Below are 21,904 nucleotides of genomic sequence, written 5' to 3'. Positions count from 1 at the left end.
TCAAGGATTATTTGGACAATGCTCTCCGGCATAGGATTTAAATTTTGAGTGGTCCTGTGTGAAGCCAGGAGTTGGACTCAATGATCCTGGGCAACGTAGCACCTGATCTAGTGTTTGGCTACTCTGTCCATGGCAGGGGGGTTGGAACTTTAACGTTCCCTCCAACTCAAACCATTCTATGATTTTATGATGGTTATGGATCCCTTCCAACTTGAGATATTGTATGATTCTATTGTTTTAGCTGGCTAGTGTAAAGGTGGCTCAGTTGGCATGAGATAAGCATGTAAACCTTTGAGAACATTAATATACTAAAACCAGTAATCTAGAGAGGCACTTGGTACATATAATATCATTTATTTTAATACATTTACAACTTTCTGAAAAGAAATATATTACAGTGAATATAATACAGGTTTTGTAATTTCACTAGAACGTGAAAATTTTTGTAGCTTTTATTCAACTCTTTTTCTAGTTCTTCATAAAAACATAAAGGTACTTTACCAGGAAACTCTTTCCTTCCACTGCTTTTACACAATAAAAAGCATACTTCACCCCTGAGGAGAACCTTCCATCCCCAATGTTTCAGTTATAAAAAATAATAAGTTTTAACTTCTTGTTGAATTTATACAATTTTGAACAATCTGGTAAACTTCTAATTATATTAGAAAAATGGGATACTGAATAAGTATTTTTTGGCCAAAAGAAACCCCCCAAAACTACTGTATAAATATAGTTCAGAACCACTAGTTGCATTTTAGAATGTTTGGTGAAAGGGGAAACTTGGAAACTTTTGTATCAACATCATGCATTTAACCCATTGTCTGCTGCTACCATATGTCACACATCACATATTTTCCTTTCGGCTGATGAAGTAGCATCTTCCTTTAGATTTTTCCACTGATATTTGTAATGTTTCATTTGCAAATATATATAATATATATATGAAGTGTAGGTTAGATAGTGTATTTATACTGTACATAGTTGACAGACTTAGTAATATCGATATTCATAGGCATTTTAGTCTGTACCTGAAGTCAATGTCATTGGATGGTTGCAAAATGCCCAGTCCTGCACGGGATTGATCTAAAGAAGGACACGGCACGTTACTGTCAACAAGATTTATCTCAAAATAGGAAAATACTAAAACCAAAAATTGTTTAATTTCATGGACAGCAAATAACCTGCCAGGGCATTTTGCTATTCCTGCCCCAAATGGCATATAATAATACTTCAACTTGCGACCGTTGCGGTAGAAGTCAGTCTTCTCTTCTTTGTTCTCATTGAGATAGCGATCATATTTGAATGTCTGTAATAAAACCCACAGAGGAGTTACTTGATATCCAGACACCTCCAAGGGCTGGGTAATGCTATTAAGACACAAAATGCAGGCTGGGAGGGAATTGCCTCTGGCAGTGTTGTGCAAGACAGTTTTTCTGCTTTTTGGAATGTGTGGCCCCTGAGAAATTCTGGCCTGTGGGACAGTATAATCTCAGGACCTTTGCTAGAGTTGAGCTAGTGAATCTTTTTAGTATCTTTTCTTTTCTGAGCCATTAAAATAAGCATTACAACTTGCATCATAGTTGACGCATCAGAATTTGAGCAGTGATCATTCCATATCTTTGGGAAAATACTACCCTTGTCCTCCCTCGATCTCCCCACAGTGATAACCTTTCCGTATTGAGGAAAGCAAAAAGTTGAAGGCTGTCTTGGTTTTCCAGCCCAGTTTTTGGTTATAGCAAATCATGTTATTCAGATAGACAGTGCTTGCACTGGCTTTACTTTTTCTCTTGCCCATCTTTAAGTATCCATGTGTTAAGAACAGACTGTCTGGAGTGTAACAGTGAATCAGCTGTGGGGCACTCCTGATAAATGATCTGTTGAATGGCATGTTAGCTTCTGCCTGAGCTCAGAATGTAATGCACTATGATAAATACATACCAAGGGATCAGCATAGATATCTGGATCAAAATGCAACAGTTGAGGATAAAGAGCTACAATATCATCCTTGCGAATGTTGTAAAAACCGTTCTCTAAGTGCAAAGTGAAATCCTCCTTAGCAACTCGGAAAGTCATGGATGCACTCGATAGCCTCATTGCCTCCTTGATGATGCTATCTATAGGCAGAGGAAAAGAAATGGTTACCATAGAAACAGTATGTATATATCCATGAGGGAGCTTATGTCTTTTGAGCTATTCAAATCCACCATCAGACCCTATTATGAGAAATAATTTAACAGGACTTTACAAATGCCTAAGAAAGTATCTTCTTCATTTTTTGTTGGCGTTATTATCCTTTTTGCAGATTAGACTAAGAACATAATCTTTCCCATAGAAAAATATTTAGAGCTGATGCAACATAATATTTGAAAGTAAAACAGGCTTTTATATTGAGGTAAAGGCAAAACTGAGAAAATAACCTTCTGTAATGGGACATAAAATTTGACAACACCTTTTTTATTTGATCTTAAGTAAACAAAGTATTGTTCTGAATTACCCATGGGTGTCCAATGCTATGTAGTTGTGCAGCAGTATTCGGACATCCCCTTACCCAGGAAAAAGTGCTATTCGTGTGAATTAATATTCCCATTCTGGTAAGAATGATAGTTAGCCACTGATAAGGAACAAATAGATGTTTGTTCTGGTTTCGACTGGTTGATAGTAATCCCATAGCAAGTATTATTTTGGGAACTAATAGAAGATATTGAAAATTGTGGGGCAAATTCTGGTACTCCTGAATAAAAAAGTTATACCTAGCACTGGCATATTATCCAGCTGTTTTCGGTTCAATGAAATATAGTTGCCATCTAAGCTGATCTTCTCTCCAGCACTTTCTAAAACACTTTGCACTTCTTCGGTAGCAGCTCTCATTGCTTCTGGATTCCTAAAATCAAAAAAAAGAAGTGTAAAGTAGTCTTAGGAGTGGGATAAAAACAGGTTTTGCCATTCATTTTCATCCTGACTAAAAGTTAGTTTGTAAGCTGAAAAAATTTCTAACATGGCAGTGTTGCAGCAAGATCTACTTATGCCCTCACACTGTTTGATGTCTTGGCAAAGGCGCAATAGCTGCAAAAAAGGAAAAGAACACTATTTGATTCTGTCTCCAGTGACAATGGGACAGAACTAATGAGCGTAACACAGGCAATAAACAGTGATGTCAGCAATACCAGGAATAAGAAATCAGGAACAATCAGTCATAGATTAGGAAGGAGCCTTACAGCAGCTGCAAGATTTAAAAAAGGGATCATATATAGATCAGTTTTATAACATCACTTTCCTAGATGATGTCCTATTCTATGGCAATATATTATGTCTAACTGAAAATTCTTAATACTAAAAGACATATTATCCTCTACTGTCTAGATTTTCTTATAGAATATCTATAAGCTATGGTGAAATATAGATAGATAATAATACAGAACGCGACAGTTTCATTGTTATGAATGCATATTTGGGGCATTAAATGACTTCAAGGCCAGGAGCTTTAAGCCAGTGCATTCATAGAATGAAACGTACCAAAAATCTTCAATTATTAGCATCAGTGGGTAGATATGAAAGTGCAAGACAGAAATTTAGATGAATACCCAAGAGGTAGTCATGTAGGGCTAAATTATGCAAGTTTAGATTCACTCCAAAATGGACATTTAATTGTTTTATCTGAACTGTGCACTAATCACACAAGTTACAAGCTCAGCAGATGCCATTTACACTGCAGCTATCTAAACTTAGGAAAATACTATATTGGAAAATCTAGTCTGGAAGCTTAGGAAAGGAGTAAGAATCCTGAACCACTTGGGGTTTGAATGCCTATCCTTCTCTCAAGGAATTCAGACATATCTCAGGTGAATCTCAAATGTTTGGCCTAAAACATCATGCATTATTTGTACAATATTTTGGTGATCACTCCTCATGCTGCCACAAAGGCTTGATCCTCAAATAGAAAAGCACTGCTGCAGTGAGGGTGAAGAAAGCAGCAGGGAAGTGCCATTTCAGTATTGTTGCATAACTGCTGTAACCTCAGTAGGATCTATCAACATGTAAACTATTTTCTATTAAATATCTATTACAACAACAATGAAGTTAAAGCTCGTTTTGCCTGCTTTAGAGAGATGATCTAAAAAGATCTGATTATACTGGGAGAGCCTTCAATACAATTGGTATTCTGACTGCAACCAGCACTTTTAATGTCGCATCATATAGGCTTACTCCAGAACGTTTTTTTACAAAGCGTATTACATTCTACTTTCTACTGCTAGGATTCAAAGTATTGCCCCAGAGTAGTATTTTGTGAAAGCATCTATGGAATTGCCACCAGTCGTACCACCACTGCTTGGTCTGAGACAAGTGAGGGGGTTTTCTGCAGAAGTCCAGAACAGCTTGTCACTTGTGTTATTGTTGGCTGAAGCAGCAGAATTTGTCCATAGTAGTGAACTGGCTTCTGAAAGACAATAAATATTATTCTTCTCATTTGGAAGCAAGAAACGTTGGGACTTACTTGAGAAGGTAAAATAAGCTCCAAAAAGTGGCAGGAATGGTGTTAGCTTGCGAGGCCCAGAGCACTGCCACGTGGGTCTTTGCTTTTTCCATGTCATCAAAGGTTGACAGAGTGTCATTCAGGAACATGCGGAGCATGACGAGCTCGGAGAGGTTGTCCCTTTTCAGGAGGTTCTTGTGGAGCAGAGCCTCTCCCAGCTTCTCGCGGGCACTGTGGGCACTCTTGAATAGATGGATAGGCAGCCCTGCCACAAGGGCTGGGAAGATCCTATCAAATTCCTTGAAGTTTTCAAGGGCATTTAGGATATGAGCTCTCTCCGTTTCCCGCTTTGATAGATTTTTGTCATGATTTGGATTAAATTCTTTACCAAAAAGTGTTAAAAAGCCAGATTCAAACATCACCTGACAACAGAATGTATAAAGTCCTTCTGTAACCCAGGTGTCAGGCTGAAATTTAGATGCTCTTGACTGCAGCATGACGTATTGTAGATTTTCCATCATTGCTTCGATGAGGGCATCTAAGGCATTACCTTGAAGTGTTCTAATGAAGGTATGATGAAAATTTTCAGTGGTGTTTCCTTCTGCTGGGTCAATGCTACCATGCCCAAAAGCCTGTTACAAAATAAATTATGTGCATGATAAGTAAGACCTGCAATGGCTTTGATGACAAAGCCTAATAGAAATTAAAGCCGAAGTATAAATTCACAGCTTACTAGAGGAAAGTATGATAAGGACTGCAGAAATTAAAGCCAAAACACATCATAGCTAACCATTGGGAAGCATCAGATGGACTACGAATACTAGAAGCAGTACTTTCTAAGCAAACCAAAGCAGCTAAGTAGGCAAATGAAAATAAGAGTGAACAGATGCTCACAGATAAATGGATGTGGTTACATAAAACATCAGTCAGCTCCCACTGACATCAAAAGGAGCCTGTTTGCTTACTTCAGTAAGAGTTTGATAGACCTTCTACTGTGTTGCATCTCATGTTGAGACAGTAGGACCTAGTCTTCCATAGTGGTAAGAATCTCCTGAAGAAAGCTTAAGCTTCAGCAAACTATATATAATTTGCAGAAGGTTCTAACTGTGTTTCTCCTATAGCAATTTGGGATACTGCCTTGCTAAATGTATTTCTTGGATAACCCAAATCACTTTCTTTCCATTAAGGAAAAAGAAAAAAAAATCCTCAAGATTTTATACCAATAAAAGTGCAGAAAAGTGAAAATTATATTTCAAATTAATAGCTATGCTACAGGGATTAACTAAGCACTGTCTGTCCTGCCAGCACGTTAGATATTAAAACCATTTTTAAAGTGGTACCTTGGCAGAAGTAGCAAAATGGAACTTTTTCCAGTCCAAGTGTTTTCCCTGGCGCATCAGTGAATGATATGAAAAAGGGTCAGTGAGGAAATGAATATATTTCCCTGCTACTTGGCAAGTGAAAATGTGGCCATGCTTCTTCTGTTTTTCCCTGAGGAATTCGAGGGGGTTGGCACCAAACTGCAAGGCACAGCCCAGGTATGGAAGGAACCCATTTTCAAGTGGTGGCTCTCCTTGGCGCCTACAAAACAAAAAGCTGAGCTTAGAAGTATGTATCAAGATCACTTATCCAAAGCTACCAACTAAAATGGCAACGGGGGAGTTTTGATACTTAATTTCTGTTGCTGTTGACAAGTAATTTCTTCCCCTTTTGAAGAATAAGTCAATTGTGAAGTGTATGTTAGTCAAAAAAGAGTAACAGTCTGCATTACAATAAGCATGACAGAACACAGTTTCACTATCTCACTTTTCCCCAGATTAAATTTGTTTGTTTTGCTTGTTTAAATGTGGCATTGTTGCCTCTAGCTAACATGCACAGATCCATAATTGTCTCATAAATGCTTTTCATTAATATTGCGTGAAACGTAATGATATCCACAAATCAATTTGAACTCCAAGGGGAATTGCCTTTTGAGTGTAGAAAGGTTGTTATTACTGGCATATCTCACTTGGACCCAATCCCACTGAAAACAGTGGGAAATTTGCCATGATCTTCACTAAGCATAACATTTCGTCTTTCAGGCAAATTGTCATTAACCCCATGCCTTATGTTAAGCATATGCTTAAAATGAAGTACATGTTGAAATGATGCTTTTTGTTCTGACAGTCAAAAAAGTGCTTTCCTGCAGAAAGTCACCATGGCTGCTAAAATAACTTTCAGATAACTCTTTTCCTCTGGTATGTTCTTGATGGTTATGATTATATGAGGTTAACTATTTTTACTTTTTTTGTTGAACTTTTAATAGGAAAACAAGAAAATGATTGCTGAAAAATACAAAATCATAACAGAATCATAGATTCCCTAGTTGAAAGGGACATTTAAAGGTCATCTAGTCCAACTCCCCTGCACTGAGCAGGGAAACCTACAGCTACATCAGGATGCTCAGAGCCCCATCCAGCCTGACCTTGAAAGTCTCCAAGGATGGGGTAACCACCACATCTCTGGGCCACCTGTGCCACTACCTCAGCACCCTCACTGTAAAGGACTTTTTCTTTATATCCAACCTAAATCTCTCCTCTTTAAGTTTGAAGCCATTTCCCCTTGTTCAATCACCACAGACTGGGCTAAAGAGTCTGTACCCTTCTTTCTTGTAGCTCCCCATTATATACTGATAAGCAAATAACTTGTTCACATAGGACAGATTGATAATAGGAAATATTTCTAAGTAGGTATTAAACTAAGTAGATAGAAGCAGGTATTAGCTAATTAGCTGTGATTAGAATACACTAAGCCCAGTTCTTTAGCAAAACAGAACACACATTAATATTTTAATTAGCTCATTTTTGCATAGATTTCTATCGACATCTATCTCAAAGAACTAACTCACCATTATTAAAAGTCTGTACAAATTCTATCGTAACATAAGTCTCTCAAAAGATATAACTACAGTGTTTCCCATGTTATCCTGCATTTATCCAGCCACATTTATCCATCTGATAATCTTCAGATTACACTCATTTTAGTCACATGCACAGTATGTTTGAAAGAAGCAAAGAACAGTTATATACTAAGATGCATTTACAAATGGATTCCTTACCTCCTCCTCCGCCTCCCAAAAAGAAACCAAAAACTGCAACAGGCTATTATCACTGTTCCCCAGATCCATGGTGTTATGAACATTTCTGGTAGTGCCCCAAAACTTCCAAGTGGAAAACCTGCTAACACTACGGCAGAAAAGGTGACTGAGAATGATGTGGAGTGACTGGTCACATTTTATATACGGTAGATGCACCGCTGCATTTAATGGCACTCAGTCAACCTAGCAAGCTATTGATTAACCACTTCTGGACGAAGCCCGCTTTGTCTCTGCTCTGACATCTTTCTGCAGAATTCTTCACTGGACTGATGTGGACAGTTGCAGACACGGCCTTGAGCTGATATCAGGCATCAGAAGTGGTTCCAAAGTAATCGAACAGCTGTAATAGTTGATAATTTGAAGGCCTCTCAGGTGTGTTCTCATCTATCCTGCGGATTTACCAATTACAGTCTATAGTTCAAGTTTAGCAATAAATTAAATGGCTGCTGACAGATGTTCAGCGGAGTCAGGCTGGGTAAATGGTGGGTGCAGTTCATGTTGTCCCTTGGCTGCCAGCCTGCCCATTCTCTCCTTTTTCTTTTGTGTGGATTTACCTGGCTGCAGTGCGCTGCTGCGAGACGGAGTGGGAGAGATTTGGCTGTGGGTAAAAGGATGGACTTATTCCTCTAAGCATGTTTCTCTACTAGAAAGAATGAAATATGTCTTATGTAACGCAGAGCAAGGGAAAAGAAAACAGATTTAGATCGTTACACTGCTTTTTTTTTTTTCTGCTTTTTTTTTTCCTTTTCCCCTCAGTGTCTTTGGATCTCCAAATTGCCTTTTACCTTTCCATTTAATTCTTCTGCTTTCTGCCCTTGCCTCAAGCTGTACAGCACCATTTCAGCCAATTTAACAGCTTTGGAATATGACCTCTGATCCTGTGTTAGGGAAACTTTGAGGAACATATTGAATTTTCAGCGCCCAGATCAACCAAGACTCTTTTTTCTTTTTTTAATTTCCTTTGATTGACTGCTTTCTGTTTAAATATATCCATATGTAACCACTTTCTCTGATCTGAGTTCTGCCATAGATCAAGAAAGTGGGCACCTCTCCTGTGAGGAAAGGCTGACACTGAGCTGGGCCTGTTCAGCCTGGAGAACAGGAGGTTCATCAATGTCTTTAAATACCTGATGGGGAGGTGCAGAGAGGATGGATCCAGGCTCATTTCAGTGCCAGGACAAGAGGCAATAGGCACAAATTGGAACACAGGAGTTCCCTCTGAATACCAGACAGCACTTCCGTGATGTGCAAGTGATGGAGCACCAGTATAGAGCACCTCTGCCCAGAGAGTGTGGAGTCTTTTCCTTGGAGATCTTCAGCAGGTGCCTGTGCAGCCTGCTCTGGGTGTCCCTGCTCAAGTGAGGGTTGGGCCATATAAACCCTGAGGTGCATTCAAACCTCACTAATTCTGTGACTCTGTGATAGCTTGTCCATACGTTGCTAAGACCTTTCTAATTCTCCACTTGCTGTGGTCTAGCTCCAGTGGGCAGCTAATTACCACACTGCCATTTGTTCTCTCTGCCCAAGTGGGAGAGGGGAGAGAATTAGAAAGCGAGAACTCCTGGGTTGAGATAAAGAGCCGCAGTTCCTTCAGAGGTTTTCCTACTGTGTCATGGACTTATCCACAGCCACAGGCAATTTAAAGTATACCTGACCTATTGCGGACTTATTAATGGGCCTCATCTCTAGAGGTATATCTGCTGCACCATGGATTTATCCACAGCCACAGTTGCTTTGAGGTGTACCTGGCACAGTCTTTTCCACTGGCCACGGTCCTTCTGGACACCTGCTGTGTTGTGGTCTTATCCATGGACACAGACACTTTGTTGTGGTATTCTGGTATGGCTTTATCCCCAGATATTCTATGGGCTTTGCAAGGTGTGTAGCCGCTGCAGCATGAATTTCTCCATGGCCACAGACAATTTAGGTGTTCTTGCTTCAGAGTGGACTTATCTGTGGCCAAAAATGCTTTGGAGCATACATGCTCCCATGTGGGCTCATCTACGGGTAGCAGTCCCTCTGAGTTGAGCTCAGTCTGGAGTCCCAGCCTGTCCAGTGCAACAGCACCGGGACAGCAGTGATGACCCAGCCATCTGCCAGCCCAGGCTTGTGGCCTTGGCTGTTATCAAAATGTTCCCAGGCACAGAAAGCAACATGATAAGAAGTAGAGGACAAGGCAGAAGCCAAATCAGCCACTAGCAACCACTGGTCCATAACATACAGTAAGGCAAGCAAGCTGCATGACAAGTAGAGGAGCTTGCCAATTAGCAGCTAACCTACTATAGTATCTGTAAATTTGATCTAACACACTTCACACACCAATCAAATCTGTTGCTATCTCAAACCCTTCATGCCCCACATTGGCCACCAAAAAGGACTGCTGTGGTTTAATCCTGGCAGGCAGCTCAGCACCACCTAGCTGCTCACTCGTTCTCTCCAGATGAGGATGGGAGGGAGAATTGGAAAGCTCCTTCTGGGCACCAGCCACTTTTGTTCTGATATTTGCTTTTATCAGTTATCACAAATCCTGGACTTGTTCCACTACTCAAATAAAAAGAAATTGCCCAGAAACTTCATCTACTCATGTTGTATACTGCTCTGAATGCTATTTGCAAATTTCTTACACCCCAATTCCATATCTTTCCGTTTTAAAACTCAAAATCCTTTCAATTTCATAACATCCAGGCTTCAATCCTTTCCCTTGTTCACTTCCATCATTACGAGCTGAAAAGATTATAAACTGAGATGTACCCTCTGTGTCTGCACAATATGTATGCTGCTCTCCAGCACCTTGGCAACAGAACCTTCCCAAGTGACATTCCATTCAGGAGTTGACTAAATTCTACCTGCAATATGACTTAATTAGTTAGGGGGGGAAGTGCAGTCAAAAGGCTTAGGGCAGAGAGATCTGGGAGAAGATCCTGAAAAACAGATTTGCATGGGAAGAAAGCCATGAATTGCATTGCTATTAGTAGAGCAGCAGCAAGCAGCAGAATCTGTTTCAGCAGGAACACGAGGTATATGTGTACAGAATACAATAGACCATGAATGATGAATCACACTAGCTATGATAATTTCTTGGCTATTTATTCTTCAATATTACCATTAATTAGGACACCCCCAAGAGCAGATCCCCATTGTGACATGTGCTGTGGAAGTATATTTCTCTCCTGAAACCATTTCTAATACAGCCAATGCAGAGTGGCTAGGAGAACAATGTGAGAGACACATCTTGTTAACTCAAAAGAAAAGTGACCTAGATGGCAAAGGGAAGGAAAAGAGTCAAGAAGAATTGGGTGGGAAAGAAGACTGCATACAGAGGGGACCTACTACAAAGAGCAAAGAGAGACTGGAGCAAAAAGTCTGCTAGCTCTGGGCTGGAGGTAATCCAGGCATGAAGTAACTGCTGGGGACATTCCAGCTGCCCAAAGGTCAGCACTAGGAGTACTCCTGGACGTGCTCTTATTTGGTAGAGAATATGTCTGGCTTCTCCCTGCTGTTTTCCCTCAAGGCTAAGCTGTGGGGAGTAGGAGAGCACTTTTGGTGCTCAAAAAAGAGTAAAAGGATAATCCAAGATGAATGTAGTAATCATTAAACAGAAATCTCCTCTTGTGCTTTATCTAAAGTCTTCAAGAAAATTAAGGAAAAACTAATGGAAGCTATGCTGCTTTTTAATTGAAATGAACAAATGCCATAATGAGAGTTGTTGGATGACCACTGGAAAAAAAAAAAAGGGCACAGCTATGTTATTTCTATCGTGATGCTATTTTAACCACTTAAGATTAAACTTTTTTCCTTTACAGTGAATGTTCCAACTTTGGCTTGGCTATAGCACCTGGCATTGAGCCATTGAGGAGGCAGATCAGCAGCATGTAGCAATGTCTCACTGGTCATGTGGGGTCTAATACCTTTCTGAGGAACACTCTTAGGTTTTATTCCTTTTTCAGCCTCACTCTTTTCTCAGTTTTTGTTGAGGTCCCTACAGCCGTGTGACAAAACAGTAAGGATTTGAATACTTTGCCAGGGTGTGCCATGTCAAGCACAACACTGAAGGAATTAAGCTGAAAATCTAGTAGATGGAAATACTGCCCTCGTGTCAAACCAAGGTAGGCAGTGAAGCAAATGCTGTTATTTTGGAGGCAATTTTTAAATTTCTAAACTGAAGGAAAAAAAAAATGCTTTACATCAGTAAAGTTTGCCCTCACTCAATCTGAAAGCCACCTCCTTTCACATCTGCTCAAGATCTGGTCTCCTACTTCACTTACTTTTAAGCACAGGTGTTTCTTATATTTTCCTAGAAAAATTGTTTTTTCCATCAGCTGAAAATAGCTTCTTTTAACAGAGTCACTCTATAAAATTCACGCTTCGCATTATCTGTTTCTGTTATGGGAAATTTCAGTTCTGAGTGTCATCTTTGACTACGCATTGTCATTTCGTCATCCTAAACAGTTATGATCACTTTATTATGTTTGCATCTGATTCTTCCTGCATGTCTAGGTCTCAGACTTCTCATTTCCAAACACCACTAAACAAGAAAGTAGGAAGTTTTGTCAGCTTTGTGTCTAACACCACCCAATGCTGTTTATCCAGCGTCAGATGCTTGTGGCTCCTCACACATTGCCTTTTCCCTACATGATCTGGGTAGTCGTACTGCAATGTGATGAGTATCACTTACAGATATTACCCTGCTGCCACAACAGGAGTAATTTCTCTAAAACTGCCAACCTTTTTTGATTTGCTCATGTGTAACAGTATGAAAAGTGCAACCATTTTTAGACAGAGAACAGGACTTGCTTTGCAGCCTATTATTTTAAATAATTGCATTTTTTCTTTTTCTTCCTGAGGAAAATTAAATGTGCCTCTTCTTTTCCATTTAAGAAACCTGTAGGTTGCAGCACTGTTGATAAATAACTATTATAGCCCTCTTGGGCCAATGACACCAACACAAATAAAGCACCGCTTATGCCTGTTTTGGCTATACACCTTCTTACGAATAGAGGAAAAACTGAACAGTGCATTTAACAGTAGTTAAAGGAAAATGGAAAACATTTTAACAACTGCCCAGTGTGCGCAGTGGCTACCAGGAGCACCCTTGTCTGCCACCTCTGTTCCAGCCTGCAAAGTATTTTTGGTCATGAACTCACTCCATGGATTCAGTGCTGCTCCCATGAAGCAAACAGGCTCAGCTTCACTTCTGGAGAGGAACTGCTGTGATTCCTGAAGCCTGAGAGAACCTCCTGGCTTGCTTCGTACAGCCGCATGGAAACAGCTCGCTATCCACCTAACCAGCTTCATCTCTGTTGCAGCTCTATGGTTTTAATTAGTCATGACCCACACACGGTACTTAAATAGACAATAATCGACAGGCCAAGCTAAGGTTAATAGTTTGTTTTTTTCCCAGGGTTGCTGATGGCTCCATAACTCAGGGGTACTGGAGCACAGAAGGGTGTGACTGAGTTACAGAAGGCTGCTGAGTGCAATTGCCTGTAAATAGCAATGCTGTACACAGTGAACTAAAGCCTCTTTATTCAGTGGAAGTCAATAAGAGGTACACCCTGTTAAAAAAACAATTGACTTTTTTTCCCTTGAGTGTGTTGTGAGATCTGGGTTAATAGTTTTCACCAGCAGATAGAAAATAAAGAAACTACACGAAATGCAACACGGCAGCACAGCAGCAGTTGGCAGAGCAATGTGGGCTGACACAGTGCAGCCTGGAGGTGCCATCACAGCTAGGAAATGCTACTGAAACGTATAAAAAGAATTTCAGAAAGCTGCAGCAATATGAAAGGAAAGCATACACAAGAAATGTAGAAATCCCTGAGTACAGCTGCCTGTAGCACTAGAAAATTGCTAATAAATAATTAAATATCACCACCTACTGGTAAACCTCCTCGATTGGCACTTGTGTGCTGTGTTCCAGAGCAGGCACTGAGCTTTGCCAGTCAGTGTTTCCTGTTTCTATAAAACAAAACTGGCATTCATCTTATGTACCTGTGTATTTGTCTTTGTGTTTAAATATAATTATAGATTGTTTGAGAGCTATTTTTGGGGAAGAGAGATTTAGGTTGGCTCATGCCCGGATGGCAGCATTGATGTGCCTGCATTGATGTGATGGGTAACATCGCTAAGATCCCCAGGGCCAAAGTGTAAACCTGACTTACACAGGGTAACTGGGAATTTTGCTGTTGACTTCAACAGAATTAATGTTTTACTGTTCTCCAGCCATTAGTAGCAGCTCTTTTTAGAGAGGACTGCCAGCTATCATCACATAGCTCCTATAATAAGAGGAGAGTCTAGAAACTGAAGATCCAGCATCAGTGTTGACATGACACGACTATCATATGCCTAGAAACTAATTTAAATCATCAGCCCCTCTTCCACACACCACTGGCTCACACTTTGGAAAGCATCAGTGATGTTCCACGCACAAACAGGACAACACTGGCTGATACATCTGCTAACAACAGCTAGCCCTGATCTCCCACCGTGGCACACCATCACCCAGACTGACCTCACTGCAATTTTCCAGAGACCAATGCTGGTTCCTGGATGTACTCAGGCAAAGAACTGCCCCTGCAGGGAGCCTTAATGGCAGCCAAGCCATTCAGTTTTAAGCCTCATCTGCATTGCACTCCAGACTTTATGTTCTTCCCCTTAAGGAAAACTTAGTATTAGGAAATGGAATTATGGCCCTTCTCAGTCCCCATCATGCTAGAGCTCTGTTGTAAGAGCATAAACTAGTTGCTGTTACCAGTGGATCGTTCCAGAAATGTAGTATCTTCCTCAAAGAGACTGTAACCCCAGAAATAAATCCAGCAGATCCCAGCCTGGACCTTATGCTGATGGAAATGGTGAAAGTCTTGTAGACCTGAATAAAAGTACAGCATCTAAAAGAACTGAAATTTTAAACTGGAAGAGGGTAGATTTAGACTAGATATTAGGAAGAAAATTTTTATTGTGAGGGTGGAGAGACACTGAAACAGGCTGCCCGTGATGTTGTGGATGCCCCCTCCCTGCAAGCATTCAAGGCCAGGCTGGATGGGGCTTTGAGCAACCTGGTCTAAAGGGAGGTGTCCCAGCCTATAGCAGGGGGTTGGAACTAGATGATCTTAAAGGTCTCTTCCAACCGAAACACTTCTATGATTCTATGAAAATAATAAGTATTCCATGGGAAATAATGCCAAGCAGTTTAGGATTTTAATAATCTAAATAATCTACAGTAATTTCATGATACTAGAATATAACGCTACAATTCTATTTTAATTATGGTTGTTCAAAGGGCAGATTTTGCCTACACTGCAATCTGCCTTCTGCAAAATTTGTGAGTCATCTCACTCCAGAGAAGTGCTGTGCTCAGATTTCCTTTACTTCTCTTCCCTGCTGTAGATTGTCTGAAAAGAAATACAATACTTTTGTAATAGGAACCTTTGTAACACCTTTGAACCTGTAATTTCTTTCATTATGAAGAACTGTGCACGTACAATGTAATGTATTTGCAATACAATAGATCATAAAGTTGGACAGGTGTGGAAACCAAGCAATTTGCATCCAAGGACAATTGCCCCAAACATTGCAATAGCGATATGGATGGATGCTTCCTATACTGAATAAGTTAATGTGTACATCTCAGAGCATCCTCTGAATGTGCTCACATATCAAATAATGATAGGAATGATTGCTTACACCATATCACTTCATTTCCTCTCTGGAATTTTCTTTGGCAATGTCAAGTAGAAAATTTTGTAACCTTTCCCTCAAAAGATAGATCTTACTATACCACTATTTTTCCTTTAGTATCAACCATCTCAAACTAGATCTCATTAACAAATATGACCTTTCTTTCATTTCAGTGAATTTTAACAATATGCTGCATGCTGACTTGATAGTTTTCCTTAAAATAGTAGAGCTGCTACAGGAAGTACTGAACTTTTGTTTGCTGGAAAAAAAAATAAATAAAAAAAAAAGATTTGAGGGTTTTTTTGCTTGTTTGTTTGTTTTGTTTTGTTTTTGTCTAGGTATCACAGAGAAGAAACAGAAAAGAAAGAGGGCAGATATGAAAGTGGGTAAGTAGAGAAAGGAAATAAATACTGGATGCAAAGTAAGCCACAAGGAGCTTACTACTATTTACTACTGCTTTTTACTACTGGGCTTATTAGTACACAACCAGTGAGCATCTTCCTAGAGCTATCTTTTTTTTCCCAGTTGGTCAGTTTATTTGTATTGTTTATTGTCAAAACACAAAGCAGAGAGAAAGCAAAGCTCAGATGCAGTTACAAAAAATGATACTAATGCAAAAAAAAAAAAAAAAATTATTTAGAGAAAGGTATTGGGTGACATGCTAGTAGAAAATGACTACAGTGCAACCGTTTTGAAGAACATGACAAGCTATTCTGGACTGGCCCAGCAGATGGAGCAAGGAATGCAACAGCACTTTCATCCTGCTTTTCTTCACTTTTGTTCCCTTTTTTTTTCCTTCCTCTTTTATTATTTTTTTTTTTTAACAAATAAAAAATAAACAAGTGCACAATTTTCCTCTCTCCCACATATCATTGTGGCTTACTACTTGCTCTTTTGCAACTTGATGTGTGTATTCACCTTCCTGAGTTATCCAGCTCTGAAGTGTAGCTCTTCACGTTCCTTGCTCTATCAAACTCACAACTTGCTTTTACATCCCCTTTTAGAAGACATGGAGACTGGGATGTTGAAAGATCGTTAGCCATCCAATATCATGTCAGCAAAAGCAGGCTGAAATAACAGGAGTGGATCTCTAGAGTCAACCAGTGCCGAAGACCTGATGCCTATCTTTACATATACCTACTTTTTCCACCTTCACATCGCTCATTGGCTAAATGTACTGACTGCTCATCAGCAGAACAGACTAGATGTTGTCCTGTATTACCAAGGTTTACATTCATCTCAAACAGAAAAAAAAAAAAACACAAAAAATGATGCCCTTTGTGAAATCCAATTCTGCCTCACCCAAGGCAAATTCTCTTTGCACTCCTGATCCAAACAGAAACGCTGAAATAGTTATGCACAAGTTTACACGTACACACATATATAAGACCCTCCCCCTTTCTACTTTCGTATGCAAGTATGTATGTATCCCTCCACTGTCAAACAAAAGATAAAAAGCCTTTAATTCTACTCAGTCTGAAACCACAATTAGCCTGGCCAAGCAAATCGACGCAAAGTCTCCAAACAAGCAGACAGGCTCATCCACCAACAGGAAAATGCCCAGACTATTCACCAACAGATACGCTGGCTGGTTTAGCAGATACCTAAAATGGAGACTGTAGGATAGTAAAAGAGAAAGATAGTTTTGCTGTTTCCCTATCCCCTCAAAGGCAGATATCTCAGTGAAATATATTTGTTTCTAGTTTTAATACGCTAGAAGGCAGCTGCAGTGCTTGGGCAATGTAGTAGGAGAAGGCAGACACTGGCTGGCCAGTTTTGTAAAGCAGTGGGCAGGCATGTAAGAAAATAGTGAAAAATAGTTAGTGATGTCCGTGAAAAGTTACTTTGTGAGAAGGATGGCATCTTCAGAACCATTACAGCAATTTTCATCTTCTCTATACAAGTGCTGGTATCTCTCTGGATATGTGTCTGGTCCTACATCACAGGCTTGTGCCACTTTGGCAAACCACACATCAGGTTGCTGAGAGGTTGGCTGCTTGCTTGTTTTGTTCCTGAAGCAATCAGTCTGTGCAGTGGTATCCTCCATTGCTGCAGTAAGGAAGGAAACTAAAGGGTTTCCCACCTTACTGGCAGGATGATCTGGAAGAATTGGAAACCAGCATGGGACCTGTGGTCAAAGTGAGGACCCTTCCTATGGGCTGTAGCTGCTGATCTGAAGGGAGATAGGCCAGGAGAGAATTTATAGTTGGAAGTCATCTATGAGTTGCCCTTGATGGTGGCTCTCATGGCCATTTCGGCATTGGTGAAGTCTTCCATCAGTTTAAGGAATGGGGAAACTGAATGTGGGGTACTCTGTGACTGATCCACATTTTTCTCATCCAAGGAAAAATGCAGTTTTCCTTCTCATATTAGAATTGCTTGAATATTATATTTTCCCCACCTCTATGTGCTACTCTCTATTTTACAGTATTTGTTGGAGGACATAATAGAGCGATTCAGCGATGATGTTTGTTTGTATATTGCAATAGAGATCTGCCAGTCATAGCTGGAGTCATTTTCTGTGATATATTTCTCATAGTGATCATATTTGTATCTATATGCAAGTTTTCATATTTTAATTTTGTTTGTCTAAAAGAAGCTTTGGCGGGGAACAATGTCTTCACTGTGTAGAAGAAAGGAAAAGGAAGACATTATTATAACAGATGTGATATGAAAGCATCTTGAAAGTGTGAGGCTGCTCAACCATCTAGATGAGATTAAAAAGAGATTAATATGGAACAACATAAACAAGTTGTCTAAACCACAGCCCACTAGCTTTACATGTGAATCAGCCTTCTGGCCTAAAAAAATTTAACTGAAACTGAATGCAGATGGCTAATGTGAAAAACTATTGATCTTTGCTAAAATTTAATATGTAATTTGATTTTCATCTACCAGAATTGCTGTAATACTGTATTTTACTCAGCTCTGCCTATATGTTTTTATATATACGTTTAACTTATGTAAGCTAAAAACAAAGATCTAACTATTATAGCTGTACTTCACAAACGGAAAGACTTAAACCATAACAGTAAAAGAAATACACAAAATGAATGTGGTACTGCAGGAAGAAAAAAGTGATAGATGATGGATGACAGGTAGATGTTACAGAGAACAGGAGGTTAAGAGAAAACATAAGGTAAAAGCCAGGAACAGTGAAACAGCTGGAAAGTTTACAAGTGGGAACCGATTATTGCTTCTCCCAACAAATCAATAAACATGAGCGCTCCGGGAGCCACATGGCTCTTACAAGACTCAAATCTTGTAAGTTAAGCAGGTTGTGTGCAGTCAGACGTAGGGTGGCGGACTTCCAAAAAAACCCGTGCTGCAGAAAGCATGTGACTTGCTGAGTCAGTGTGGAGACAGCTCCCCAGAAAAGCGAGGGCACTGTGCTGCCAGCACAGCAATCCCTCCAGTGAGGCACAGGCACCGTGAGCGTCGGGCCACTAAGGGCAAATCCTGTTCCCAGGGCTGTCTCCTCCAAAACTGTCAGGTTAGCCCAGGAGGAGCAAAGACTTCCAGTTGTGATAGGTGAACCTTGCCAAAGGAGACAGAATCATTGTTGGCATCAGCTCTTCTCTGCCTCCTTCGCTCGCTGGCACTGTTCCCACAACAAAAGAAGAGCACCTGACTGCATCTTGGCCACCCCAGCTTGAAGGCTGGTGTCTGGTCAAATTTATGCTCAGCCTGTTTTAAGACAAAATGCCAGATTCCCATTCAGGCAGCTGTGCTCCTGCTTCCTTGTGCCACCAACACTCCTGCTCTGCGTTAGTAGGCTCAGTGTGCTTCCCACAGTGAAGTTTACCTTGTCACTGCATGGGCATTTTTCAGTTGGTAGCACTCAAACCTATCTAAATTCTGGCTGTGCTTTCATTTTTGGCTGGCTCCAGTGTTTCTCTGTGACCCAGTAAAAGCAGAACACTGAGGTAAGGCCTGCCAGGCTATGTTGTCTGCATACTTTGAGTGCAGATGGACATGTCTGTAGTCCTCCAGTCCGGCATCACTCTTCATCAAAAACACAGTTTCACCAGATGTGCCTAACTTAGAGACCAGGGCCTGTGCTAGACAATCTCTGATGTGAATGTACAACATGTTCAGTTAAAGACACTGAGAAAAAGGAACAAAAGCATTGAATTCCAGAGCAAGCAGTGCTAACAGTTAAACTGCTTTTTACTGTGAAATACATGCCTCTGCTCCTACTGCTTAGAACACTAAAACAAAGAACACAGAAAGGCAGATGTCAGAGAAGAGCTGTGGGGTTTATTTCAACCCCTTCCACCAAACTCCTGTCTGTGGTGTGGGTGCAGAAAAAGCACAGACCCTCCCACCTGAGGCCTGCATCCACCCCTTCCCAGGGCACCTTGCTGCATCCTCCTGAACTCAGGGTCTGCTTTTAAGAAGCCTGTAGCCTGCATGACCACTGCTTCATTTGCTGCAGGGGCTGAGAGGTGTCTAATGAGCAAGGAGGAAGGATCACGGCCAGAGAGGGATGTCTCCAGGCTCCTGCACTGGTACGAGTGCTGCTCCTTGCTCTCACATAGGCAATAAACAAGTTTTCCTGCCAGGCTCTTCTCAAGCAGCTGCTGTGTTTTCATCTTCAGCTCTTCAGCCGCCCTGCAGGAAGCCCTGAAGGCTCATTTGGAGAAGTGTTGGGCACACGCGGCCCAGAGTGAGTACAGGAAGGTATCCATTTAATAAACAATCCTCAGTACACAAAATAAAAGCTTATAGAACTGGAAGCTCATTGTAATGCACTGTGAGCATGCTAGAGTGAAATGCCTTGACTCTCTGCCCATACGTTGGGAGTTAGAACAGAAAATAAATCGGTAATTGTTTGCACAGTACTCAGACACTGGAGTGTTACTTAGAAAAGACTGTGACAACATTAGCATTTCCATCTTTACAGCAGTCTGAATAGCAGGCAGGAAATCAGGCATGAAACTGCAAACTGAGCAGTGGAAAATCATACACTCCCTGAGCCCCATCCGGGTGCGACATGGTGGGGGACAGCGGGAATAATATGTCATGTCATTGGCTGAAGGTGGCCTGGGAGTCAAAAACAAAGCAGCCTTGGCAGTTCTAATTCCTCCAGCTTCTAATGTTAAGCACGTAAACTCGGTGAGGTTCCTGTGGTGTAATTTATCCTACAGAGAACATAAATTTATGGTGACATTCTTGTTTCTCTACACAAAAATTCTTCTGTAAGAAGTCTAGAGGTGAATTGGTACAGCCCAGTGTGACGCAGCAGTTACGTATGTTGGTTTGGGGCTGGTTTGTTCAAGAAGTACAAACAGCACGTCAGGATACTCCTTGCTCATTGCACACAGCTTGGAGCAGAGCCAGTTAATACTCTCACAACTATCCCAGGAACAGAACCACTCCGGAGCAATTATTCCTCTTCCAATAATGACAGGGTGCTGCCTGCATAACTTGTACACGCTTTCAGTGATCATCTGTCATTTTTCATTGTTGAATGGGTGGAGAATTTCCTAGCAAACAAAAGCACAGTTTGTTCCCAGCTTCAAAGGAAAAATATGAATTTTGAGGTAACTATTTCACATTATTTTATTAAGATTTTTGCAGCTGCAGAGACTGATATCAATCAGTAGGTGACTTCCATTATTCTTTAAAAGTTGGCACACATCTGGGAAAAAGAAAAAAAAAAAACAGCAGAAAAGAAATAGTATATTGACAATGGAACATTATCATGCTATTGTCTTTGAGTGTTCTAATTTCAACAACCATCTGATGACTTCCCCTATTTTTTCCACTACTCTCGAACAATAGATACAGTCTTGGAATCTTTTTTGAAAATAGCTCAGGAACTAACCAAGAGCAGTTTGGGCCTTTTACCTCTGACTCCTTCAGGCTCCCCAGTCTCGGTGGCAATCTTGGAAAGGGAGATCTTCTAAAACCTGCTCGTAAGCACGGCCACATCCTCATACTGTTCTTCAAAATCATTAGTGAAGTTAGTGCTTGGAGATGAAGGTGGTGAGATTAATTTTTATTACTGGAGCTACTGCCTGTAGCTTGGATTTTGATAGTGCACAAAAAGCACACTGAACAAACAACAGACTATACAGAGCAGATTGTCTTGGCTAGGGCATCACCATAAAGAATGAATGTTCATCCACTGCAGTCTGACAAATGCTACCAGCTTGATAGTATAAGTCTAAAAATATCATGACAAGGGATGAAGTAATTCAGAAAATAGCAAGTAACAAGGTCCCTTTCTGGAGGTAAGAACAGTGTCTCTGCAAAGAGAAGGGTATTTGATGCCAAAAGAAAAGAAAATATTGCCTTTCTGTTGTCAGACCAATGGCCAGCAGAACTGCACCACTAGGAGAGCAGTGTATGGCATGCCTGCTATCCCCATGCTAGAAAGGCACTACCATGGTCTTGGTGCTCCAGAGTGAGTACGGGGCTTCACTGCAAGGGGCTCACTGTGGGACAAAACAATACATCCCCTTCTGAGGTTTAAGTATTGTAAATCTTTCACTGCACTTCTGTGAAAATTCACTTTTGGCTACGCGGAAAATTAAGCAGTACAAAAGCAGTAATCATCTGTCATTATTAAACCAGAACTTCTTCCCTGCTCAGAAGGCACTAGCACAGGATTT

The 21,904-nt window shown here is 40.6% G+C and overlaps 1 protein-coding gene across 1 annotated transcript; it reads right to left on the bottom strand.

Annotated features, from left to right (window-relative positions):
- Positions 1-338: 338 nt before the first annotated feature.
- Positions 339-7,736, bottom strand: LOC122155095 (cytochrome P450 7A1). Its single transcript, XM_042808843.1, has 6 exons — positions 7,569-7,736; positions 5,812-6,052; positions 4,493-5,103; positions 2,751-2,881; positions 1,939-2,114; positions 339-1,306 (listed from the first exon to the last, which is right to left on the bottom strand). The coding sequence occupies exons 1-6, from the start codon at positions 7,649-7,651 to the stop codon at positions 1,007-1,009; spliced, it is 1,542 nt and encodes a 513-aa protein (XP_042664777.1). The 5' UTR covers positions 7,652-7,736; the 3' UTR covers positions 339-1,006.
- Positions 7,737-21,904: the final 14,168 nt, after the last annotated feature.

This window comes from Centrocercus urophasianus, unplaced genomic scaffold, assembly GCF_019232065.1.
Source record: "Centrocercus urophasianus isolate 14NV4802_14NV808 unplaced genomic scaffold, USGS_Curo_1.0 seq_11, whole genome shotgun sequence".
NCBI lineage: Eukaryota > Metazoa > Chordata > Aves > Galliformes > Phasianidae > Centrocercus > Centrocercus urophasianus.
The sequence above is the reverse complement of the archived record's forward strand: the minus strand, read 5'-3'. Positions and strand labels throughout refer to the sequence as shown.